The following is a 27,226-nucleotide window of genomic DNA, read 5'->3' on the forward strand; positions in this document are numbered from 1 at the left end:
ACTTGATGCCCGTGGTGAATTGTATGTGAAATCTTTACATTATTCAATGGCATGACGTGATTATTTATTTGTAAAAAAAAAATTTTTTACAACGTTAAGACTATATACACGAATCGTACTTGTATTATTGATGAATAGTGGAAAATTCGAAATTTTAGAAAATTTACATTTGTAATTTCATAGTTATCTGTAAGATTTGATCATTTATACAAACACTAATAGTAATAAATTAAGTACATACATAACTATCTTAAGATAAAACAATTTTTTTGTTTTTTTTTTCTTTTGTTTTTGAAACGATGGTAGAAAAAATTTAGTAAAGAAAATTTGTTAGAAATCATGTAGTGCAATAAACTTAGAAACAATTATGATTATTTATTTATTTTTCGCGAAACGTTAAAAAAATATCGGCTGACTAGTCTTAATCTATTAGTGAAAAATTAATTCTATCGTAAAATTAAGTAATTTGTAAACAAAGCCTTAGAATATACGCAATTTTTCTCAATCGACTTGTACCTTTAGAATCCTAATACTTATAAAGTACTTGTGCTATTTCTCTTTGAATGGCAAACAACAGAATAATACTCAAAATACTATGACGGCGGATGATTTTTCAAAACCGAGTACCAAAAACCAAACAGACAACACAGACATATAATGTCTCGATTTTACTTTGATTTTAATTTTCGTAAGTCTTAACAAAAAAGTGAAAAAAAATAATAATAATTATAAAAAAAAAAAAGAAAGAACAAAAAATCGAAACGATGAAGGTAAGTCGTACAAAAAAATGAAATTAGCAAATGATACAAACATTGCAATTCTCATTGCAGTCAATGAAACAATCTGTCTTTCTATCTGTGTATCTTCACTGGCAACAATTATAGCTTTTGTTACAAAATAATAATGCTAATTCCTTATACATTTAGAAGTATGCGCGTGATATTACAATAATTAAGTAACAAATATGATGAGAAAAACAAAGAAAAGATTTTTTAACGCAACATTTGCTAAATATCACTGGCACTTATATTTAATCCTTCAATAACTTCTCTTTCAGACGGTACACACCATTGATATTACATGTACACATGGATATTTGACGGGGTCACAATTATGATATACATGCATACGTATATCGATTTATGTACATACACAAATGAGACATACATGTAATCACAATAAGAGACAAATATATGTATACACATGTCCGCTGTACACAAAAAGCGAAACGCGTCACGAGCGTACACGTGACGGGAACTGAGAAAAATAAATATTAAGGAGAAACAAATCATATTAAGAATACTTAAAGAGAACCTATGTAGGGTATAGTCTATCGCGAGCATGAAAAACTCAAAGTATAAATAAAAGATTGAGGTAAAAAAAATTAAAAAAAAAAAAAAAAGAAAAAAAAAAATACTGTAGAAAGAAAAATAGAACAAGTCGAATTATTTGACATCGTAGGCACACGTACATACCACTATTTCAGATATAATTAATTGCTGTATTACGTTTACACGAGTGATCGAATAGATGAGACGCAAAGTTCAGAAAAAAATTAGAAAATTTGAAGGTAAAAAAGAACGGCACAGGTGGCCGCTAAAGTGCAAGCTCTTGGAGACAGTTATCTCTCTGCCTCTATGTGTGAAAGTGCGCGCGTGTGTAAAGAACGTATAAATAGAAAGTAGAGTACGGCTCGCGAACGTAATGTTATTGTTTAGATCGAATATATAAGCAGTTACTGATAAATTCGAGAAGAAGAAGAAAATAACGTAATGTGATTTTTTGGTTCGACCAAATTATATGGTGGATATGTTTGTGAATGTATGTTTAACGAGGTGTTCACTCAATGCTTTATGCTCAATTTTCTGGGATCTGTTACTAGATGCACGAAGATTACTATCATCCGAACGCACTGAGTGTGTATCAATGGGCAATTTAGTTGGGTCGGATCTCAATTGCCAATCTCTTTGTGAGTAATCGTCGATGACATGTGAAAAACTAAAATTAATATTTCACGACAAATGTGTAAGTGTTTTTTACATCGACGAAACTGCGAATCTATGGATGTAATGAGAGGAACACTTTTTTTAAACGTTTTAGTCGTATGTAGACTAAATGAATATAAGAACAATATATACATCGTTTTAGTTAAGAAGAACGTATAAATATTATATACATGAAAATAACAATGAAGAAATACAAAAAAGCGTCGATTCTCAAGATTAAAGTCAATTTTTTGAAAAAGGGTTAACTTTAATCGTCTTGACATTTAGAATGAATAATAAAAACAAAAATATCGCACAACGTATAATTAAATATATATAGATTATTGTATAAAACAAACAAACAAACAAAAATACAATGAACAATGTATACTTTTCTTTTTGTTTTTATCGATTTCGAGAGTATACTGTTGACAAATTTTTTCTAAGCAACAAACAGAAGGAAAATTTAAAAAAAAGAAACAATAAAACTCAACTTAAATGTTAACACTGTAAATTACCTACATATATAGACATAGAATCGCATATTATATGATAAGACGGTACGCATTGTCGTTGACAAAAGTTTTGTAAGCAAATTTTTCGTTGATCCAATGATAAGTATAATCAAACAAAAACAAATATTATTTATTATTATCAAGAATATTCTGTATCGAATGGACTCGTGTTCATTTCATTTGTCAATTTGTAAATGAATTTCAAGACGATCCCACATTTTTTTTACAATTTTTTACTCTTTACTTTATTTATCGTCTAAGGTAGAACAAAAAACTTGATATGAATAAAAACAATTATGGTTCACTTTTTTTTTGTTTTTTTTTTTTTGTTAGTATGTTTAGTTGAATAAAAACTAATGGACTAGGCGAACACGTCAAAAAAATTCTGATCGCCAGGATCTTTGTAAAAAAATCTATTTTTTAATGTAACTTACGCGTTCGAAATAACAAAAAAAAACAAAAAAAAAACTTGTATCATAACATCAGTTCGTTTATTTATTTATCGAGTATACTTGTATTAGTTTTAACACCGTCATTATATTGACTTTTGAAAAAAAAAAAAGAAAAATTGTGTTATGTAAAAGGATAACAATGTGTTATTTCAAATAAAATATTTATTGACTAAAAACATAAGAATCACACCTTCTCACATCGTTGCCGAATGATTTACAAAATTCGTGTACAAAATTAGTGCACTTCTTTCATCTTCGTTATTTTATTACCTACGTACGTCATCTTTTTTTAAATGGGCACACACGATAGAGCACTATCATTTTTTATTTGATTGGCTGGTAATGACCACGCAGCCTCTAAAAGACGACTTCCTTAAAAATATTAAATTAAGGATTTCATAGTAATAGACTTCAAAAATCATAAATACTACAGGCCATACACGTAAAAACATTATTTTTTATCGATAATCAAAAACTCATGTAACCCATTAGTATTCTGTTAAAGTAATTTTGATACGGGCAATGGAAACTCATGATGGAAAAAATCCAATGTGTATAAGTATATTTGTTCAGTATCTAACAGAACGTAACGTTTTTAATAAAGCTTTTAAAATATTGAGAGAAACAATAACAAAATAGCGTTTCTCGTAAAGTCCAACAAACGTTGTACAAGCGTTACGAACTGTTGAACGTGACCGCTCCTTTTTGCTATTAATGCCAGTCACTAGGATTTCTTTGACATTTAAAAATCCTTCAACTAAACGAGTTCCAATCAGCCACTATATAAGTGTACTCTGAATTAATTTTTTTTTTTTTTTTTTTTTTTTTTCTCAACATATTCAATTTTTAGATGCCACGAAACCCCATCTTTTTCCCTCGCACATTACGGTTCAAACTCAGCTATCCCTGATGAGCCTAAGCATCTCAGCGAGTCTCCGGTCGACCTCGACGCTCTTCAACCTCCTCTCGAGCATCTCAAAATCCGTCCTCTCGAGCCAAAAGGCCTGATCCACGCTTTTATCCGGCAACTCGGGCAGAATCCTCTCGGCGAGGGCGCACACGCCGCACCACGTCCTGAAGTCCAGCCTCCGTTCGCCCACGTCGCCGAGGATGCCGTCCAACCGGGTGATCTCGTCGGAGCTCACGGAACGGCCCAGGACCTCGGCCAGAGCCTCGTACAGGTTGCTGCCTTGCAGCTGGCGGGGACCTTCGCTGGTCTCCTCGCGGTGACGGCTGAACGCGCGCTCGAAGATCAGTTTCCGCGTTTCGCTCGCGTACACGTGCTGGCCCAGGTAATCCAGGGGCTCTAGACCTATCACGATTCAACAAACAAACATTTCCTCTACCATAGTGCAACGAGGTTGTCAAGCTTGTCTCTCACAGGATAACTCACCTCCCGTAGCATTTCATACTGTTCTCACGCGTTAATCAATTTTAGCATTTTTGAAATGATTATCGAAATTTTCATGTTACAATTTGTTAGTACGTTAAGAAATTTCGGTAACAGTGTTAACTGTCATTTATGGCGGACCACATGAGAACAGTAAGAGATTAAGTGTGGACAATGAGCGTCGAATTTAGGAAAAGGAAGTGATGAAACCATCGAAAAGAAATCGTATGAATTACCAACGAGGGAGTGGCTGTCGAGAAGCTCGAATCTGGCGCTTTGTCGATAAAATAGCCGGGGCGCGTTCGGAACCGTTGGCTGGAAGGGTAACTGTCGGGCTCCTCTACCAGCTGGATTGAGGTCCGCCGTAACCCGCAAAGCTTCCTCCAGAGCAAATCTTCTCTGTGTCATTTGTAACAATGAAATTTTATTTACGCCTTAATTTATCAACCCGAAAGTATATTCAATGCTGGTTTCGTTAGTGTAAAGGGGAGATAAGTTCGCTAAGGTGTATTTGGCATCGCGTCTCTTTTCGATTAAAAATGTTTGTTACATAAGCGATTATTTGTTAAGAAATGAAAAAGTACAAATAGTTGATGATTAAGCGAACATTGAGTGAAGTTTAATTACAGTTATTCGAATAACTTATTCGAGGACATTGTCATGAATTGATGATGATAAAATGACAATTCGATGAACGTTTCGAAAATAAAGATAAATAATATTGAATTGTTATTATTATTTTGGATTTTACGATCACCTTCGCGTTAAATTCCCATTCCACGGTTTCTTGATCCAAGTGCCTACTCAGTTCTTTGAGAACATCGGGGGGAAGGAAACTCGGTGGCATGTCGTGTTTGATGATTGGCAGCGCTGCCTTGTCCAGCAAAGTTTGTTCCGTTTCTTCTAGTCGCGATTCGTTACTGAAACCAATCAAATATTCAGTTATTGATCCAGACTGTGGAATTGTGATTTAAAAAGCAACCGGAATTTTTTCAATAATCGATATAATAGGAATACCGTTTTGGCTGACTATTGGTTGATACTTACTACTGGCTCCGCAGTACTGTAAGCTCTTTGTTTTTATGTACTAATTTTGTAACAACTAATTTTAAGTATCTAATCTTCAAGTGTTGATCACCTTTTTTAAACTATACTTACTACAAAAATAGTTTCAATTGTTTTTGGCATCGAAACGATACAAAAACAACGTTGCCTGACTGATGATTGATCTATACTACTTGAAGGCTTACATTACTTTTATTACTGGTAAATAACTAATTTAGCTAACAAGTTTGTATGATCCATTTTATCAACGAGTGTTTGACTTAAAAACCATCAATAACTCTTACACCATCTAGTTGAAAAAAAAAAAAAAAAAAATTACCGAGACATAAAAAACAAAACTAAAGATGAAATTGAAAAATTTCCTGCAGCCCGTTTGCGAACAAAAGCAAAGATATTTATAAAAAAATGACGCGTACGATCCTCGCCTGGAGCTTTCGTCGATCTGCGAGACTTGAGTCTCGAGGGGGTCCGGTGGCTCGCGCACTTGATCAGCTCCGTAGATCGAGCAGCGCCTCGTCTTGCGCTTCTTCCGTCGCAGCTTTCCCCGACGGCGCATCGGCGATGACTTATCCAGCGAGCTATTGTCATCGTCCTCGTCCTCGTCCTCCTCGCCTTCTTCGTCGATGTCGGCGTGACCGGCACCTACTGTAGGCGCACTGCGGGCTGATCCCACGTCGCTTACCTGTAATGAGTTAGTTTGGTGTTTATTCGAGCGGCAAACATAACAATCGAAAAACAATCGTACGGTTTTTTTAAGTCTCAACGAGATTCTATTATGTGTATTACTGTGTCTAATCACAAACTTATCAAGCGTCCAGAAACCTTGAGGTGTAGTACATCAATAATAAATAGTTTTTCGTACGCAGCTTCAAGACTTGACTAAAAAATTGTTTAAAGAAAACTCGAGATCGTGTTTTTTATGTGTATCCCTGATTCGTCCCTCATGTTTTATCTTTTTCCCTGGTATATCTGTTTCCCCACACGTTTATGTGTCACGACAACGATATCATGAGACCGCGGAACATTCCCGATACCCAATCACTTGAAGATAAAAAGAATTTCCCGAGAAAAAACATAGTCATCGTCAGTCCAACATCCAAAATACTACAACTTTGCAGAATACACGAGTTATTTCCTCAATCGCAGTGTCATTGTTGATGTCGATGTTACCGGCGTCTACTTCAACGACTGGCACATTTCGTACAGTTATCCGGATGGATGTGTTGTACTCGGCTCTCGCGAGAGAGATCATTCCTGTTGGGATTGGTGCAAGTGCCACATCGAATTTTCCAAGTTTGCTTCATTTCGCACTATATTTTACACCTCGAACGGCAATCATACACAAAGCCATACTGTGCTTGAAAATTCTTACTTACCTCTAAAATGGGCACGATACGAATCGGGGAGGTGGAAGTTACCAATCGGCCCCGCGAGGATACGGGGGTCTTGCGACGCGCGGCCATCGGGGAGGACATGTCACTTTTGCGCGTACTCGTCGGTATGGGCTCTAGCGTCAGGGCGTGCCAGCTCAGAGTCTCATTTTCCTTGAAAAGTTTCAATATGATTTTCGCTCGAAAAAAAAAAAAAAAAAAAAAAAAAGAATCATTCACCTGTACTTCGTGCGAGCTGGCTCTCAAGTCGAGGACGAGAGTCGGCCGAGGGGGCTCGGGAGTAACGGTATCGACTGGCCCAGCGACGTTAAGAGCAACCCCGGGCTGAGGACTCGTTGGCCTTGAGTCCGTCTCGGTGTAGTGGCGGAACAGCTCCTCGGGTACTTGGGTCGCGTCCAGAGCGTCATCGTGCTCGGCCGTTTGACGAGGAACGGGACGTAAGCCGGCTCTTATCAGTTCAACATCGCCTGGGAGCAGCAGAGCCTTGCCCTCGTTTGTCTGTGGATGCGTCACAGAAAAAATTATGCGCAGCCAGTGATCTTGGATTTTCCACAAGAATGTAAAATCATTCGTTCTGCCGATGGTGCAAGTAGTAATATCCGATTATAGTCGGGCTTGGTGTATTATGTGTATCAACCCGCCCCTTACATTAGGATTTTTTTTCTTTCTAATTAGTACGAAAAAGTTCAATAGTTACTAGATAAAAGTGTCAATTGAATCCGTCAAAAGTTCTGCCCCCAACGACATCCGTGTGCCTTTCAAAAATGCGTTGTTCGAAACTCAATATTTTCATTATAGCGTGCGTTACTTCTCTTTTTTTGTAGCCTACACTACGAGTCGTAATCGTAAAATCCTGATAAAAATTACATTAACATTTCATGTCTTATTCCAATAATGTTACTTCCAACGATTTTTAGAAATAATTTTTTGTAACTGTTCTAATAATTTTTCAAGAACTTAAAAAAACATGAAATCACATTCATCGGAATCATTTTTTAAAATTTCTAATGATAATTATACAATTTAATAAAAAAGTAAAAAATACAAAACCACTGTAGAATTATTAATAAATTTTTTCTGGTTGAAAAAAAAAACTAAGTAGATAGTTCTAACTTTAGTCACTGTGATTTGGAGCAGTTAAAAAAGTTATTTCTTCAAATTATAGAAAATCTCATGTTACTTAAGTAGAAAATAATTTTCATTCAATTTTGTTTTAAAGAGATTTTTATAGGTAAATGAATAAATAATAAAAATTGGTAAATGAGGAAAATAAATTTCATTTCTTTGGTCACCAAAAGTTTTTCTATACTATTTACGGTAAAGTCTAATCGGTGAAAATTAATGACTACATATACACTGCGATAGTAATGTACCGTAAAATAAAGATACATCTCGGACACTTTGCAAAGTATTTCACATTATATGTTGTAATGGTACATTGAATTGAAAATTTTAAAGTTGAAAATTTTGAAAACAATTTTCTTAGCTAACCATGTTTAACGGTAAATATCAAGAATTAAAAAAATACACGTTTTTTCGTTGATTACAGAGATGCTGAAACTTTTAAGAATCTTTTACTAAGTATACACACACATAAAAAATATCAAACTCAATCATACATGTATTTTTTACGTGAAAGTCAATTTATCAATCAAGTGTAAAGTACTCTTTCAAATTTAAAATTTAAAAATCTTAAAAGGTGAACAAAAGAAAGGTGCAATATACATTTGGTAGATGAATGATATACCGCACCCAATTGTCTTTCGCTTTGCGCACGACATCCTTGACGTCGCCGTCAGCTGGATGATTGCAAAGTACAGAGCATCCGTCCGGATAGGGGTTGAAGAGTCCAGCGAATGGCCGGAGGGTGAAGGGCGCCGGCATTGATAAACCCAACAACTCCACTTTCTAGCGTTTGAAAATGACGGTGTATTTTTTTTTTTTCTTTTATGAAATGTACTAGCTTATCTCAAGTATTGGGAAAAGAGGTGAAGAATTTAATCTTCTGAAAATACTTGCGCCCCGAAAAAATTTACCAAAGATAAACGATTCGTTCAGAAAAAAATAAGCGTACAAATCCTTGAAAAACAAAAATTCGTAAAAACCATAATCGCAGCATCCAACTCCTAATTCAACAACACGAAATAACGACACAAACTGTTCGATGAATTAAAAAATCGGAACAATTTAATCAACACAAAAAAAAAAAAAAAAAATACAATACCTTAGGCTTGGGCCGCCGCACGGGCCGAACCCTCGCGGCTATAAGTCCAGTGTCGCTCGCGACCCGCGGCATACCTATCGAATATTGCACTACACCCATGCGCAGGCACGCCGGCTAATGGCCCTACCCGCAGCATAGGCATGTCGCGCGTTGCTACAGACGCCGATGGTTCGATCATCGCACCCTCCCAACAGGTACAAGTCTCGTGTTTGCTTGTGTATAAGCAAACTAGTCTTCGAGCGACGCCGTGTCTCGATGCATGCGATACTTTGAAGATACGGTGCTTACAAGCTTTGTTTTTTTCTTTTTTTTTCTTTTTTTTTTTTTTTTTTTTCGCGATTGATTGATCGTGGCAACTCGAAGGGCTTACACTTTTATGCGGATACGGTGTTACTTTTCGACAGTTCAAGGAATCGCGGCTGCAAAGAGTACACGTTTTGCGAGCTTTTTCAAGTTTTTAAGACGAGGAATTTTAAAAGACGGACGTGGCCTTTTGAGTAATGCGCGAGAAACGGATGTAGATTATACATGGCTTTTCAAGGATACAACAATTACCTAAGGACTCGTTTGGATTGATTTTGGGGGATATAGAGCGAAAACCTTCTTTTTTTTTTTTTTTTCGTGAATTAGGTTTATGTGTTTTTGAAATTAAATAGTGCTACCATAACTTACAAATTTTAATATTGGTAATTGAATATGACTTATTATGATATCGTACGTGACAGCCTCGTCACTTGTAAAATATAAAAAAAAAAAAAAAAAAAAAAGTTAAATAAATAAATAAACTGAAATAGAACAATCGTCGATTTTTCGCACATTCCAATGACTTGTTGTACATCGTATACTTTCAAGACAATAAATTTGTTGCAAACCAAATACAATACTTCAGGAGATTTTAAATTATATGAAACCGAAGCTTCAAGAATATTACAATACAACCTAGAGATATGTAGGTATTTTTTTTTTTTTAATAATCATTGTACATTTATTTATTTGTTTAATAAAGTCCGAAGAGGTCGGCACACCAATCGACGAAACGTTGCAGTGAAAATGTTGTGTTTACTCTATCATTTGCCCCAATAGATCGACAATATCATCTTATATTAATAATAATGGAGGGCAAGAAACATGTCAACTCTAATAATATATTTATGAGCATACACAAGGTATGAATAAACACATTTACTAATGACACATTTAATAATTTATGATACGAGTTACAGAAAAATACACACTTTTAGAAAAGCTCTTGTGGATATTTCTAGCTTCATTGTTTTGTATCGTAGATTGAAAAGTTACTCGATAAAAAAACATTGAATCATATCATTATACTGATTCCTGATAGTCTAATTAACTGTGTATCTGAGTTTCATGAAATAGTCAGTTAGTTTGTAAAATATATGAGCCTTCTCAAACAGTATAATATGCGTTTATTCTGGAACTCCAAATAATGTCGCTAAATTCAGACTTGATTAATTCTTGAAAATTGTTAAATTGTGCGAAAATACTTTTTTTTTTTTCTATTAAAATAGCAATTCATTAAATAAATTTGGGATACACGAGCGGAAATTTTAAGTATTTGGACTGTTACGGTAGAAAACTTCAATTATCCTCGAATCACCAGAAACTCGAACGTAATGAAGGCAAAAACCGAAAGCTGGCGCCAGTGGACACTTTCAATATACCGATGCTCGGAGTATAAATCGAATTCATAAATAAGTAAGCGATATTGGCGTGCGCGGTCTTGCGATGTATGTATGAACAATAAATTCGAATGTGTGCTAATCAAAGGCAAAGAAAATCCATTTTGTTATTTTTACTTTAAAATTCATCAATCATGCAGCAATGTAAATTATAAATAAACAATTTTTTTGTGATTATTTAGTAATAATAACATTTTATTAATCTATATCACATACACGGTAAGTACATGTGCACACAAACGTGTACCGTTAACATAAAAATCAGTCATTTCTGGAGTGACCTGGTAGCGCCAGGAGCAAAGTTTGAGAACGAGCAAAAAGCTTTGACAATTAACTTATTTTGCCATAGGGTTGAAACCAGGTATTTCGGGTTCGTAATCTCCGCACGTTGGAAAGTTTTTGGGTACTGGAGGCATGGTTACGTGCTCACCAACTTTGAACACCAGGGCCATTCCAATGTTGTCGTGTTGCTCAAAATGACAATGAAAGAGCCAATAGCCTGAAAAGTTTTTTATTTTTTCTTTTATCATTAATCTTAGTCATATATTAGATACCATTGTTTTGCTGCAATTTTCACCAAAAGGAACAAACAAATAGACTTATCGTTACATCGAATCATCTTTTCCGCAAACAAATGTCCTTATAGACATTGAAAATTAAAAATGAATACTATTTTAGTTGTATTTATTTAACTGGTGAGTTATATCACAAGTTTTTATTCCGTATATTTATGTTACTTATCGATAAAAAAAAAAAAAAAAAAAAAGAAGAAGAAAATTATTTTTACCAGGATTGTTGGCCACGAAGCGCACAATTGAATAACCTCCTCCGGGCGCTTTCATGGTGTCCTTGTAGGGCGCGTTTATCAAATTTCGTTTGATCTTGCCTTGTCTGTCCAACTCCTTGACACGATCGATAGTTATGTTTCCTTGTAAATTTTCCGTTGCAACAATACGGAAGAAATGACCGTGCAGATGAAAAGGATGATTTATGATCGCGTATTTACCTAATGAATCAAACAATACAATTTAATTTTTGTCCATACTCTTCTCGCGTGTAAAGTACAATATATTTATTGCTTAATGTCCAAAAAAATTTTCACGTTTTTTTTTTTTTACCTTCATCAACAAACACAAGCTCCACAACGGCGTTAAGCCTCAAAGGAATAACATGCGTGCAAGCACAATGTTCGGACGTACAATGTTTCGGGATATTTTCTACGTTGCACAAGTCTCCGGGCTTGATTTGGTTGCGCTGCGACAGCAGGGGAAAGCTCTTCAATTTCAAACTTATATTGTTCAGCTGCAGAGTACCGATTCTACGATGAGGTGGCACTGTAATATTTATATAATTCATGTTACAATATATAGTGTTATTCCTTGTGGATTTTTTTTTCCCCCTCCCCTGATATTATTGGAATTGTTTTGTCATTTTTTTTTTTAATTGTATAAGTTCTCCGATATGCCCATTGCAGGGTTTTTCCGTATTGTATGTCTCTAATCTCCAAAAGTTTGATGGAAGGATCTTTCCCAATGAACCATCTAACTCACCGTGTTGACCATTTTTAAAACTGACAGTGACTTTATGGATGAGCTGGCCAGGTGTTGGCACTCCTCAGACACGAAGCCCCTAGAGGGTTATTGGCACCTTGGAAATTCAACCCATCAAAAAAAGTATGGGAAAAAAAATCTCGATATTTTTTGACAGAAAGCGTATGCACGATCCCTCGAGTTTCCCTCACTAAAAGGCTAGCAGGATGACCATAGAACGTCCTTGGTCCTTTACATGTACATATTAAGGGCATTCGATATGAGGATGTTCACTAATTATCGTGGCTACAGTCATCGTTTTGAAGCTAACATTCCTACGTCAGTGGAAATTTCTACCCCACCGACCACTTTATTTTCATCTATTGTAGTAATTTATTAACTGCATGCGTATGCATTGAAACAACACAAAGTTGATTTTTAATTAAACCAAAAAAAAATAAAATAAATAAAGTAGCTGCTGATACACAGTAAACACGCCTCTTTCTACGACGAATTTCTGTTGCATACCTTCGTAGAATCCGAACAGTGACTTTCGATGAAAATCGTAATTGTTCAGAGGATAGAAATCAAAATTGATGTAAATTTGTTGGTCCACATTCGGTGTCAATGCGGTCAAATCGTTAGATTTCGCCGCCACCAACTGTGGAATATTTATATTGGTGAAGGGCGGATCCTCCGTTCCTTTTTGATACGGATTCAGGACCTGTCGAAGTAAAAAATTCGCATCAACTTACATTTTTTAATGAACGCGAAGGGTGTATAAATTTTACCTTATACGCGCGCCATACTCACCCGAGTCGTATTATTGTTGACTGGTATGTCGTATCCGATCGGAGAATCGGGTTCTTCGTTTGGCGCACCCACGTATCGCAGTACCGCCACTTGAAAGACACCAGGATTCGTTTGGTTGGTGGTCGCGTTATTGTTTTGGCATAGACCGTAGCCGCGATATCTGATCCAATAGTTGCCGATCTTTTTATCGGTACGAAGGATAAAGTCGACGCGCTCTCCCGGCCAAATGGTTATCGAGTCGACTTTGATGGCAAAAATACAAAATCATTATTGTTACAACGAAACTATACCCAATTTTCGAAATCGAAAAGTCCTTACCTTTGACTGGAATAATGTCCTGACTGTCGAGACTAATAACCGTCAGTGTGTGGTCGTCGACTGATACTTCGATCGGACAATCCTCGGACCCTGCATTGATCAACCTAAATCTGTTCTTTTTGTTCTAAAAAGACGACAATCGACTTTTTTCAAACGCAATACTAAGTACGACAAAATTAAATCATGATGAAAAAAAATTCCATCTTCATACCGGTTGAACGTTAAAAACGAAAACTGGAGTGTTGGTGACTTTGGCTCCGTAAATATTGTTGATCTGACGACCCAAGCCATTAACCAATATGTTAGTCGGTCTAGCAGTGGCCCTTTCATGGTAATAAGCCTTTATCATCTCCGCGTCGCCGGTGTATTGCGACCAATCGTTAATAAGCATGTAGTGATCGTCGTCATCGTAAAGTTGGGCCGAGAGGTCCTCTTCGGTTTTCGGATAGACGACCATCGCGCCAAACAGACCATCGGCCCGTTGATGTCCTGCGATCAATAAGGCAACAACTGCTGGTAAAATTCGTACAGGAGATGTATATATGTATGTTGCATGGCGAAACGAACCTATGTGCGAGTGCCAAAAGAAAGTTCCGTGATCGGACGCTTCGAATGTGTATCTGAAGGTTTGTAGCGGGAGTATCGGGCACTGGGTGACGTATGGCACGCCATCCATGTACGGGGTACCCTTTTGCTTGACCCCGTGAAAGTGTATCGCCGTGCTCTCTGACAACATGACGTTTCTTACGTCTACCACGATTATGTCTCCGTGGCAGACCTGAGGAAGTTGGGTCAAAAATAATGAACTGTGATGCGTGAATCGCGTGATTTTCGCGCGATCACCAAGTGTCTGAATTGCGTGTGCCATTTTTTTTTTTTTTTTTTTTTTTTTTTTTTTATATGCCTACTGTGCAAAGATTTTAATTTCGAGGACTCTCATTTTAAGAAACTCTATTTTTTGTTTATCTTACAGATTCGTGCCTCACGAAAATTTCGAGCCAAATTGAGGTAGTTTCTTGTAAGATTATGAAATATTGCTTGAATTTCGATGACACATTTTTCCGGTAAAGGTCAGAAAGACTGTTGTCATTCATAAAAACGCAAATTCAAAATTTAATATGGGAATAAACAAAGTATTAATTGAAATCTATTTAATTTAGAAACCACTCAAATATCATTTGTTTCTTGGCCTCACGATTTAATACAGTAAAAAAAAAAATCATGTTTAATTAGTGTTGATAAACGCATTTTATAGTTAGCTTGAAGTTCAAATATGAATAGCTATTAAAACAACTAAGAAGTGGGTTTCCAGACTCCCAGCAGAAGTGAAACTTCAAAACGGAAGTCATCAAAGTCGATAGCCAAATTGAATATTTATACGACATTTTTACTTTACTATAATAAAAATAAATGGATAAAAAAATTAAGGTATGTTTTAATATCGATGAATCTCCACTTAATTATGAGTCTTAATGTTTTCGTTATTCTTTAGGAAACATGTGTCATAATTGTTATCTTTGACTTTATCTTTCATTCAGATACAAACATTTTCTGTGTACTTAAAAGGTTATGTCATAAAAAGAAACGATTTACAATTTTGTTTTTTCTCAATTTTATGAAGAGTACAGCCCAAATACGAAATATTTGAGGTATGTTTTTATATTACCCAACACTTCTCTATTTGATCACCTCGACAATTTCGTTTCCCTTGAGGGAACCAGTATAAATTTTTATTTTTGTCCGTTTGGCTTTCCTTCCGAGGTACATTTTTTTTCTAAGATAAAGTTGTCATAACATAATTTTTAAATATTATATACGCGTTTATGTAAACACTTTAAACGTAAAATATGTTTGAAATTGTTCTCTGCAATATTTATTGGGGTGTCCGGTATTTCCCGATTTTCATTTTTCGATCCCGTACCTTTAGAAATCTTTTCTTTATATCCCAAAACTGAAATCCATTCTCTGAAAATCCACAAACCTTGGAGTTAACACTCGCCTCCAGACACAAAATAATTTCCCACTCCAACAGCATTTGAAATTTTCAACTTTGTTTAATTTTTCTGACCACTTTAAATATTATTCGAAGACTTCTGAGCCATTGAACGTTATTGTATATCGCTTGAACTCGATGTACAGGTTTTTTTAGCTCAAAAGAAGTAAATATATGTAAAAATATGCGACTTTGGTCTCCGAAGCCTCGAAAGGAAAAAAAGCGGGAGTACACCACTTGGCTGGTTTAATAAGGAGCAGCCGGCTACTGTGCACCATTTACTTCTGATGATTTCTGTTACGACGTGCTATCGCAATTGTTTTTACAAATCAAACCACACTGTCAACTCACTTCGATCGCTGGTCCGGGTAGCTGTCGATTGGCGACGTAGAGGCTCCTTTGTATACCGTCGGCCGAAATGCAGTGAGGCCTGAAGCAGTCGGTCACATTGTTCGGGCAGTCGTAGCAAGCCTTGCTCATGGAACTGAACTTCTCGATGACCAATACGTAGTAACAGGTGAGCGGGCTCGAATTATCCTGGCACTTTCTGCGGCAAGGATGCGTCGTCCAGTCGTAAGTGTCGGCGATGTGGTGGAGGTACCGCTCATCCTGGTATCTCAGCACAGCTTCGGTGGCTGTACGAGAAAATCATTCATCATTGTCAATGAAAAGTGGTTTTTTTTTTTAATTTGATTTTATTGTTACTTTATTTACTGCAAAGCTGGTTTTAAATTCTCGCTTTACTCGGATAACGAAATAATTATGTCTACAGTATCTGTATTTTTATTAAAATGATGGGTACTCTGTCTAAATCATTAATTTACAATATAATTCATCAGTGTGTATTTTAATCTCGAAATTACTTTTCGCTAACCATCGGTACAAACGTCCAGTAGAAACACAACTTTGAAATCTTTTTTTTTATTTTTTATTACCTACATAGTTATATTAGACGCGCTTCTCTATGACCACTTACAATTTTTATATTTTATTATTTAAAAGGTACGCTACGCTGATGGAAAAACATTTGTTGACATTTATTCGCTTGGTTTTTTGGTCTTAGCAAACGGAGACAATAAATATTATATATTTGTTCATTGCATTGTTGACAATTATGTTAAAGTTTTTCTAAGTACTCTTAATTCAAACGCCTATACATGTTAATTATCAAAGGATGATACATAAACTTTTTCTCGTTAATTTAACTATACAGTAACATTAGTTACGTACAATTTTTAGTTTACTTATTACTTTTAAAACAACAAAGTAATGAAATGGTGTTGTTCCTAATAATTATCATAGTACGAACATAATTTATTTGAAATGTTACTAAAAGCTGACCCGATGATTTTTTTAAATATTCGCCAAACAAGCCATGTGCCCTGTTTTAACCAATCACCTAACAAATAGACTTTCTGAAATAGAGGCGTTGAAAGCTAATGCATCAAAAAAAAAAAAAAAAAAAAAAAAAAAAAAAATTCAATAGTACCTTTAGTTACTCTTATGCTAATACTGTCACTGGTAGTAACCTTAAGTCGTATTAGATTGCATTACACGCAAATTAACAACGAAACATATGTATTATATTTATACTTACAAATTACAAAAAGAAGAACTGACAGTGTGATAAACACGCACTTTATCGAGAGATACATTTCTCTATATTGTGTGTGTGTGTTTTTTTTAAGACGTATAAAAACCTAATTTATTTTGCCGTAAGCCGTAATGGCTCTTCGGCAGTCACCGTTTTGATACGTAAAATTACGTAATTTTCCGAAATCACGGAACACCGGAAGAACTATACTTGTGCCCTCAATGAGCTCAAGTACGTGATAATCTGAGAAACCAGCTATTTGATAATCAGCTTGATTAATGTCGATTGGAGGGGATTGTTTTTTTATCTCTTGTTTAAGTGCATTACACGTTTTGCAAATTTGTTCAAGTGCATCCGATGTAAATAAAAATAAAGTGAGAGATTGGGCTGACGCTTGATAAAATGTGTAAAATAGTGAGTGAACATGTTCTTTTATTTTTTAAATTTATAATGAAATTTCAATGAAAAACAACAATTTTTTTTTTTAATGTACCACCAAATAAGCGTTTAAAAATGAGTGTGCCAATTGATGTTGAAAACAGTTTATAACGAAACGTATAGTTATTTTAAGAAAAATTTTTATTGGAACTCTGATTTATTTATACTACTTTATGACCAATAAATATTGGCGGAAACAAAAGCAAACAATGGGCGGAAATTTTTTATCGATACCTCATAAAATATTCACAGTTATAAAAATTAAATACTTTGATTTCCTTACTAAATTTTTTAATTTTTAAAAAATCAAATAATTCATAAATAATGCTCAAGAAATATTTTTTCTTATTTTTATCACCGAGATAATTTTTCCGATTTTTTCGATCTCCTTTATGTAGTTATATGACCTTCCTTTTTTATTTTACAATATTATAATTTTAGTGTAATCAATTTAACTATTAGAATATAGATATTAAAAATAGATTAGGATACATCAAACTGAAAACTAGTTGAAAACTGAAAATGGTTCGTCACCAAAATAAAAAAAAATTTGCTAGGGTTACCTTTGTGAATGATTTATTTACTGATTATTACAAAAATATTTTTTCCCCTTTTGACTTATGGTAGGGGGGAACTTTTTTAATTAATTTTTCTTCATATTTCCTGTTTTTAAGCAAAAATTTACTAAAGCCGGAAATCACGCGTTAGAAATTTTCTCCATAATTTTTAGACCTGATGGAAAAAGCTAAGTGATTTTAGAGGTGTAGTTCATAAGAAATGTAATTTATTTATTTATTTAATATTATTTTTTCAACTCAAAAATGCCCTTTTTTACGTAATGACTCCTATTTAGTTTTATTAATTGGTATTAGTCTTCCACGTATTAATAAAAAACTTTCAAAAGAAACAAAATAATTGTGTACGTACACGATGTATGCACAACGTGCTTTTTTCATGAAGAGCGTTTAACTTATTAAATTATACTCCAAGTCTATAACTACACTTGTAGGTATCTATATTTTTCAGTGCACATATGTAAGTAGGTACATAGATCCAGCGAAACGTTAAATTACATTTATATCGATTAATATTCGCATATATGGCCTTCCAACCACACAGTGTACTTGACAATGGCTTTGACATTCTGATATGATGTTCTTCGATAAATACAGAAAATAGATTAGTTAAACGCTGTTTTTGTACTGTCAAGCTTCCTCGCTCACTTTTTTCTTTTATTTTATCGTTGTAACGTAAAATAATATTTAAAAAATTTTTAACTATGAAAACCATATTGATTCTGTGTTTTAAATCTGCACGAAAAATTTGTTATTTAATAATAAAAATATATTGATGCTTGACAAACTTGTGATGTCTGAGAAACATCGAAATACAGTTCCAAGGCTGCCTACATGACTCTTTGAGCACAGTTTGAGACAGCGAGTAGGTATATAGTATCGCAACTGCGGTTTTTCGAGACCTACTTTAATTTTATAGAGTGGCACATGATAAAGTAAACTTTGGTGACTTCGGCTTTGATCGTTAAAAGGAAGAAAGACTCGTGGCTCAAGTATAATAAAATACAGTGTTCGTGACGTGTTGCTGAGCTATTGTACTTTTTTTTCCTTTTTTTTTTATACATTATTTATTTTATTTTCGTCGGATCGACGCGATTGAATTAGTCATGAACTGTTCAAGCATAATTTTTCGGCTGATCGCAGACTTGCCATCGTATTTTCGAGTTAACTTATTTTTATAAAATTTATTTATTTATTTAATATATGGCTTGCAACAATTGTTTGATTCATATTTGCGTGCCAACAGCCTCACAATTTCTATAGGTATATTTTGTATGTCCATTAGTTTTTATTTTTATTTTAACTTAGGAAATTTTTTTTTTTGAATTAAAAACTTTTTTTTAGAAAATAAAGAGATTTTTCGTATTTTTTAAAATTAGTTTCAATTTTAATTTTAATTAAAAAACATATGTTTTGAATTTAAAAGAAAAAAACTGTTTAGAAAATAGTTAAATTTTTCGTCAAAAAAATCTGCATATTTACCGTGTACCGATTATTTTACTGTAATTTTTGCCTACTATGACATACCATACATTCTCTATCTCGCGCACTAAAAAAATCAATTTACATATACCAAAAAATTGTTAATTTTCTTACCAGCTGAAATAAACAATTTTGTTCTTAAGGGATTGTTATTACTATTTTTTTTTACTCTAAAAAAGTGAGAAAAAAATTCCTCACCTTTTCCTACTCTATAGTATAGCACGAAACTTTTTTGCTTGTTTTCTCAATTAAATTAAACATTAGTACACCCGAAAAGAACAAAAGCTCCTCTATCTCACGCAACGAGAACCAAGAATAGCGCCAACCCAACCCAAGCTCCTTCGCACATTCCAACCGATCCCAACCGATCGATCGACCAGGGGAAAAAAAAAATTCCATACCCAACACCACCTACAATGCACATATGTATGAAATCCACCTGCATACCTCAGCACTCCCCTCACCCCCTCACCGGCAGCAGAGCAAAAGAGGCACGTGTACTAGTCACCGAACGCCTGCAGGTAGGGGTTGTTGCGCAGGTGCCCTGCAAACCACCCCCCCCCCGCCCACAGCCGTCTTAAGAGAATACGGTACAGGCCACAGTAGCCGTAGCACCACAACTCCGTTTAAACCCTCATTAGGACACACGTACACGCGTATACCTACATGTGCCGTGTAGAGGTAGACACGGTGGTGCAGTTCCCTCGGCCGAGCGGAGGGATATCGGTCAGTGCTGTGGTGGTCGGCGCCGCGCGCCCTCGAGACCGCCCATCCTAATATACATATATACATACACCCATTCGCGCATACTTTATTTTGAAAAGTCGAGAGTTGGGTTGGTTTGGAAAAGTGGTCGCTTCGGTAGGGAGCGACACGAAAAACCGTCTAAATTGAAAGAGCTCGTGGCGAGGACATCGTCGCTTTGGGGCCGGAGACGAGGCTCGAGGGGACCCGCTGAGCCGAGCGGAGCCGCTACAGCGACGATGCGATGGCCGAGGGCAGGAGAGATCGCTCTGGACGACGGTGAGGGGAATTTTTTTTTTCTTTTTTTCAAAACGGATTTATTATTATTACCCGTGCATGCTGCTCTTTTTTTTTTTTTTTTTCTTTTTTACTGTCAATCAATCGGCCGATGGAGGGTCGCATTTATACATATTGCACGCGCCGAGGGAAGGGGTTGTCACTCGAGCACCGGTTCATCGGTCCTCCTCATCCCGTACCGTATACTTACGACATCGGAAACGGATGTGGCGACAGACTGATGGATCGCTGCTCGTCACGTGAGCGCATTATTTACGTTTTCTTTTTCCTTCCCCTACTTTCTTCCTTACGGATGGATGGAACCTGTGCACGTGGTTTTATTTATATACCTACGCGTGTCCATAAGCTCGGCTATATTGTTAATTGACAATGCAGTGAGCACATCAGATATTTCAATTTGAACGATGGAAAGCTGCGATTGTAATGCTATTTGTTTGGTGAAAATTTATCACTTTTAAATTACCAAAAATATAATATTGTAAAAATATAAATAATAATAAACAATCCTAGAGATCAATCGTGTGTTTTATAGTTTCTTAGCTCTCTTTTATCATGAAGCGAATAATTGAAATATACAATATTGCATCGGATTGTTACTGGATACCTTAGTAGTACCAGAAATAATTGTTTAATTATCTTATGGAGCATGTAGCGTTAAACAGATGAAATATGTGCACCACGTGTACCATCACTTTCGTCGAGATAACTTTTACTAATATAAATACTTAAAGTAATATATTTTTACTGTTTTACCTGGTTGTGTACTCATAGCGTCAAAATATTGATTTTCACACATTTCCAATTTAGAAAGTAGATTTGTTAACGAAGGACATATTGGTGTACATTTCAAAACTTTTTTTTTTCTTTTTCATTCAAAATTTTGATTATAGTCAATTGTTTAAAATAAAAATTTACGTTTCGTTCCATAAGCGAATGCTACGCAAAATTATGATTACACCACCGCGACCGTAAGGAGATTCAGCAGTGAGTTTAAAATCAAAGTCACCAGTGTACGCTATGAATAATTTCTAACTTGTACTCCAATAAAAGAGTATATATATAGCTTGTTTCAAAAAAATAAAAGATCATATATCTCGTGATTTAATTTCTTGGAAAAATTATAATCCTAAATAAATGAAACAGAAAAAAAAAAAAAATAGGTTCAACACATAAAGTGTCGAAAATCGAAATATCGTTCCTTAGTACCTCAAGTACGTGTCCTACCAAGCAGTAGCTCTTAGCGTTATAAACATCAATTCTAGAAATAATTAATCAAAGTATAGCGTCATACCGCAGACGACATTCAATATATACATTTAGCGTACGGAGAAGCGAGCGCTTTATGTAACGTTGGCAAAATTTCATAAAATAATTTGTTCCGACCTCGTAATCAATTTTCCAAAATTTCATACAATTTATAAGATTTTTTTTTTTTCGTTCACTACCGAATCTCCTTAAAAAAAGAAACTCTTGGCTGAAAGAGGAAAGCGCGGGTTTTGAGATTGCGAACGTGCAATAACTATACAGAGGCGGTGAACGTATGTATGCATCGCACATACATGAATATACCTCAGTGTTTACTTTGCATTAATCGATATATGAGGGAGAGAAGGACAGAGAGAGTGCAGTGACTTTAACGAGGGCTTTCAAGGAAACTTGTCGCGGTGTTAACAGTATAGTGTTTTCATTTTTTTTTTTTTTTTTTTTTTTTTTTGATTGAACGATTTTGTTCTTCTTAACGTCATGTCTTTCATTAGATAATGATCATAGTAAACTTGCATTTTTGCTTGAATAAAATCACGTGCCTCGGAATGACAATCCAAACTTGTATTTTATCATATCGTATCTCGTATACAGAGTATGATACTTTTTATTGTAATGTTTTCTTTAAAATTCGAGAAAAATGAATTGCTGCATGTTCAGTTCAATTATTTTTCAAGAAAGATGTACTCAGTTCATCATTCGTGGAATGTTCTGCCTGAAAAGTTCAATTTTGTACGCTTGTGTTTTGCACTACTTTCATACATCAGTGTATGTACATCCATGATTTGAGCCTTCATGTACAGTAAACAATAAAAAAAAAAAAAAAGCTAGAAACCATTGCTAGACTATAATTAAGCGTAAGTTATTATAAAGTGCCAAAAAGCCGGTCATGGTATTCATCTATGATGACTCTTTCACATCAAATAATTTTTTAATACCATGAAAAAAATTACGTTTTTATTTTGGCTGTACCGAATCATGATCGATGACATGCTTTTTTTCCTCCCATTAGGTGATCATCCATCATTCTAGCTCTGTTTTTATTTTTGGGTATACAACTGTTCATTACCTATACAAGATGTTTGTCGAGATTTCCGTGTATATATATCTTGGATCTTGTATTCCTTACGATTCGGTTAATTTTTTTCTGTAACTGAGGGAATTTTCCTCTTTTTTTTATAGCATTTTTTGTGTGTACCTAATTTATCTTTTCAATGCATAAGTGTTGTTGTTATTATGTGTTAGTCAATAAGATGTTTCTGGATTATAATTATATGACTTTATTTTAAATTTACACTGTACTTATACACAATACAAACAATAAGATAATATATGTATAAAACTGCTATATTTATTCAACATCATTTTATAACTTGTCCAAATAATTTTACAATAATAAATTTAAATGAATAAATACGATTAAAGTACTCAGCTTACGAGTTTTAATAAATCACCAAATAATTTAAAATATGAAAAAATGTAACTAAAATCTTAAAAATGATGAATTAAAAATATTAACAAAATGTAATTGAAACCCCAAAAAGCTGGAGATGCCGGGGATCGAACCCGGGACCTTTCACATGCAAAGCGAACGCTCTACCACTGAGCTACATCCCCGCTCGACCGAGGTTGCTCACATTGCCTGTTTTTAGATACAGATTACGAGAGCGCTGTAGCCATCTTTAAAATATTTTCATTTAAAGCTGTGTACTTACGAGATACATATAGTGTATACTGATTTCATTCAATATTCGTGGTGAAATTATTAATTTCTTGCAATTGTTGTAAAACAATTTATAATAACTGTATTGCGTAGATCGATGAATAAAATAATTGGATAACTTTATTTTTTTCACAATTTTAAAAAATAATCGGTAAAAATTATGGTATCCAAGATTTACTGATCGCTGCAGGATCAAAATATTGAAACAATAAAAATAGTTAATGTTGCAGTAGTTTATCAATTTATGGAATGATTTGAAAGAAGGATTATGAGAGAAAACAAATATTTTTTATATTTTTAAACAATTTCTTTCGTGTACAGCACGTAGATAATTATAATTTAAAGTTAAAACGTTTGAAAAATATATTTTTCATGATCCACCACTTTTCAGAATCCAATTGACTTTGACTTTTCAAATTATATCCAAAATACAATTTTTTTCACCAACGGTTTTTTAAAACTATTGGTTTTAGAAAAAAATTTATTATTTTTTTGCTAAAGGGAAAAAACAGATTTTTTTAAATCTACATTTTTTTCGACTGTCTAGAGATTGAAAGTGTTAGTTGAAAAAGTTACAAAGTACTGACTTATTTTTTACTTTATTTTATTTTATGTTTTTTTTTTAGTTCTGTAATCTCCAAACTAGTCTAATTTTTCTCGTTAATAAAACTTACTGGATTTGAAACCATCAGGTTTTGTTATTTAGAAACGATGATAAATAAAATGTTAGTTCAGTTAGTTTCAAGTTTTCAAGATAATCAATTTCACATTCGTCGTTACATCCAAATACATTTATACCTCCCACGTAGGTACTACTCACTTTGAACTATAGTGACAGAGTTAGAAAATTCGCGGGGCCTTGTGAAACATTTAATTTTTTTTTTAAATCGTTGAATTTTCATTTCCTAACAAAGTGTAGTGTGAAAATTTTTTTTGCTCCTATATCAGTTAAAAAATTGAGTTACATTGATTTTACAGCAATAAAGCCTCTTTATTCAAGTTGTAAGGGTAAAAAAGTCCAATAACCAGATACGAAGATGTATGTATTTTGCTCTTTTAAACTACGACTCAATAGTTAATGTTGATGTATTACTAAAAAAAATTCATCGTATATAGATTGATATCCATTTTTAACTTTGACCAGTACATATCCCAGGATTCCTCAAGTTTTCCTACTTCTAGTAAGCAGTTGCGGCTAAAAACTAGTAATAATATTACATTACAACGAAATATCGTAAAAATAAAAAAAAATGTTTTACAGTACTTATTATCGTGAATATTTCAAGAACAATGGGTCATCAAGAAGTTATTACTCAATACTTTTCTGGGAAATGAACAAAAAATCAAGAAATATTTCAGCTGCTTGTGCGAATATTCAAATACAGGCAAAGTCCGAGCTTTTCGACTTTACTATGACAGCTGATAAGATATACAAATTTGTACGAAAAAGGTGGCATATTATAGTACGATTCGTTGATGGAAAAAAGTAGAACAAGCAACACGTGTGCCTTTTTCGACATATAATATTCCTTCCTGCTTCGATTAGACCGCCCGATTACCGATCGATCTTTTGATATATGTATATGCGTATATCTACGTACAAAGCTTAGCATGAACAAATAGAGCTAAAGGAAAAAATCCAGGAAATAAGTGCTCTTTTCAGAGCTTAAGAATAGAAAAAAAATTTTATTCAGGCATCGGTGACATCGGTATCGTGCAAAGTTAAATAAAACATTCATCAGGTAATTTAGGTATCAACACCCTTTTTTCACTTTTTTTGTTTTTTTTTTGTTTTTTATTTTGAACGTGAAAATTTAAAACGAAACAATGTACTTACACTTGAAACTTTTGTTCCTTTTTTGCATTATTCCCAACTTTTACGCTTACGATTGTCAAAAACTGTGTACTTTTTCAATGACAATTTGTGGAAAAAAATTAATAAAGCGCTTAAAATAAGTCTGTATTTTTCTAAACAATTAAAATATAGTTGATTAGCAAAGAAAGTTTGCAATTAAAAAAAAATAATAATAATAAAAATTAAAAAAATTAACAATAATTGTGAATACATTTTTATTTTTCGTAAACTTTGAAGGACCGATCTTTTTAAAATTTTAACAAGAAATTGAAGATTTTTTGAAGCACCTTATTTTTTTTTCGCAATCTATCATTATATATACGGTATATGCGACTTTTTTGAGCAAAATTATGTTGCAAAGAATTTTTGAATCTTCTTATCGATTAAAAATTAAAAATATATTGCACATACACACTAAAAAAAAAAAAAAAAAAATGAACATTCCAACTTTTATGTCGATTACAGTAAAATTAAAAGCTAGCCTTCGATTTGAAACCACAAGTCCATCCCATCAATTTCGAAGTAAATCTCAAAGAAATAGACAAATAGTCCTCGCAGCCATCAATTGATTAACTTCCTCGGCGCAAACCGGTCGCCCACCATCATCCATCTAATCGGCGAGGTCGCACACGCTCACTCGATACCACACCTAATTCGCGCTCCCCTTCACCAGCTAAGCAAGGATAAATTAGAGCCACAGCGCAGTGGTGAGCAAAGAGTAGGAAATCAAAGGGCGCGCGCGTGCCGATCGATCGGTTTTTCAATAGCCGATACACCATCGGCACCGCTGAGTCACGTCATGTGTATGTGCCTGACCTTAATCGCTCTTGGATTTTGATTGTCCGAGGCGCGTTTTATTACTTTCACGAGAGGAGCCGTTGGTTCATTCGAGAGTTTATACGAGGGAGGTGCGGTGTGGTGTCCTTCGATTATCGGCCGATACTTTGAAGGCTGGTGCGCTGCGTTGGGTACGGCTGTGCGATTATTCGCAAGGTGCGAAATAACTGGGCGTTTCACGGAAAAATAATTTTAATTGCGTTTATTATACAAAATAGCCCAAACATTTCAATAGATTTTAAAAAAATAGTAGTTTATTGTAAGGGGTAACTAAATCGAAAGTTTCCCCGTCAAATGGTACTCATTTTATTTCTCCACGCGTAATTATTTAAAGGAAAAGAGCTATTACAATAATAGTAACAAAATTTGTATTCATAATACGTACTTTTACCTTATTCATTACGGTTACAATGTCCAAAAAGCTATTCATCATATAGCCACAGTGTATTTAGGTACGATGTATTTTAAAAAATTGAATATTCATTGATTTTTTTTTTTCATAGGGTTGCGTCGATTAAATAGCTGTAAATTCTTAGAGTAAACAGAGAAAGTAGATCGAATAATTTTGTTACTAAACATGAAATGTCATAGACATATGGATATTTACAAAATTCAATACAATTAAATTTTTTACGAATAAAAAACAATGTGAAATGTCATAGGAAAGTAGAAATTTTTCAAATTAAATTAAATTATATCAGTAAGGATGATAGTTAAATTAAAGCCAATACATACAATACAATAGTACAAATTGATTGTGTTTATTAATACATTTTGTTGTTTAAACTATAAATCTTACAATTGTTGAAACTAATGTAGGATTATTACAGCAAGAATTTTTTTTTGTTATTTGGGTATGTGAATTATATAGATGACAATGTATTTGGTTGCGATCTTGTTATTTTATTTTCCACCAAACGAGCAACGAAGAATAATTTCTTCCAAAGCTTACTCAGGTATTATGCCGAGAACAAGTGTACAAAGCACGAAAACTCTCTTCGCCTTTGCATGCAGGCAATGATTCGAAGGTGTATTGAACT

The 27,226-nt window shown here is 34.3% G+C and overlaps 2 protein-coding genes and 1 non-coding gene across 3 annotated transcripts; all 3 read right to left on the reverse strand.

Moving 5' to 3' along the window:
- Window positions 1-3,848: 3,848 nt before the first annotated feature.
- Window positions 3,849-9,094, reverse strand: LOC106637326 (uncharacterized). Its single transcript, XM_014350068.2, has 8 exons — window positions 9,023-9,094; window positions 8,551-8,706; window positions 7,018-7,296; window positions 6,784-6,951; window positions 5,818-6,089; window positions 5,100-5,262; window positions 4,579-4,741; window positions 3,849-4,264 (listed from the first exon to the last, which is right to left on the reverse strand). The coding sequence occupies exons 1-8, from the start codon at window positions 9,092-9,094 to the stop codon at window positions 3,849-3,851; spliced, it is 1,689 nt and encodes a 562-aa protein (XP_014205554.2).
- Window positions 9,095-11,060: 1,966 nt separating this feature from the next.
- Window positions 11,061-17,033, reverse strand: LOC106637272 (multicopper oxidase 3-like). Its single transcript, XM_014349982.2, has 10 exons — window positions 16,976-17,033; window positions 15,730-16,013; window positions 13,953-14,163; window positions 13,597-13,874; window positions 13,386-13,509; window positions 13,068-13,309; window positions 12,783-12,978; window positions 11,844-12,059; window positions 11,513-11,731; window positions 11,061-11,224 (listed from the first exon to the last, which is right to left on the reverse strand). The coding sequence occupies exons 1-10, from the start codon at window positions 17,031-17,033 to the stop codon at window positions 11,061-11,063; spliced, it is 1,992 nt and encodes a 663-aa protein (XP_014205468.2).
- A 6,283-nt stretch (window positions 17,034-23,316) lies between these two features.
- On the reverse strand, window positions 23,317-23,388 carry TRNAA-UGC (transfer RNA alanine (anticodon UGC)). Its single transcript has one exon. It is a non-coding gene; the product is annotated as a tRNA-Ala (tRNA).
- Window positions 23,389-27,226: the final 3,838 nt, after the last annotated feature.

This window comes from Copidosoma floridanum, unplaced genomic scaffold, assembly GCF_036245765.1.
Source record: "Copidosoma floridanum isolate Cflo_tuat_1 unplaced genomic scaffold, Cflo_Japanese_pri ptg000012l, whole genome shotgun sequence".
Classification (NCBI taxonomy): Eukaryota; Metazoa; Arthropoda; class Insecta; order Hymenoptera; family Encyrtidae; genus Copidosoma; species Copidosoma floridanum.

Coding starts and splice junctions, on each gene's coding strand:
- LOC106637326 (XM_014350068.2), bottom strand. CDS start 9,094: ATGCCGCGGGTCGCGAGCGACACTGGACTTATAGCCGCGAGGGTTCGG. Junction 6,952..7,017: donor CCAGCTCGCACGAAGTACAG/GTGAATGATTCT, acceptor AAACTTTTCAAG/GAAAATGAGACTCTGAGCTG. Junction 4,265..4,578: donor CGACAGCCACTCCCTCGTTG/GTAATTCATACG, acceptor GAATCGTGATAG/GTCTAGAGCCCCTGGATTAC.
- LOC106637272 (XM_014349982.2), bottom strand. CDS start 17,033: ATGTATCTCTCGATAAAGTGCGTGTTTATCACACTGTCAGTTCTTCTT. Junction 13,510..13,596: donor TCGTTTTTAACGTTCAACCG/GTATGAAGATGG, acceptor TCGTCTTTTTAG/AACAAAAAGAACAGATTTAG. Junction 11,225..11,512: donor CTTCGTGGCCAACAATCCTG/GTAAAAATAATT, acceptor AAAACTTTTCAG/GCTATTGGCTCTTTCATTGT.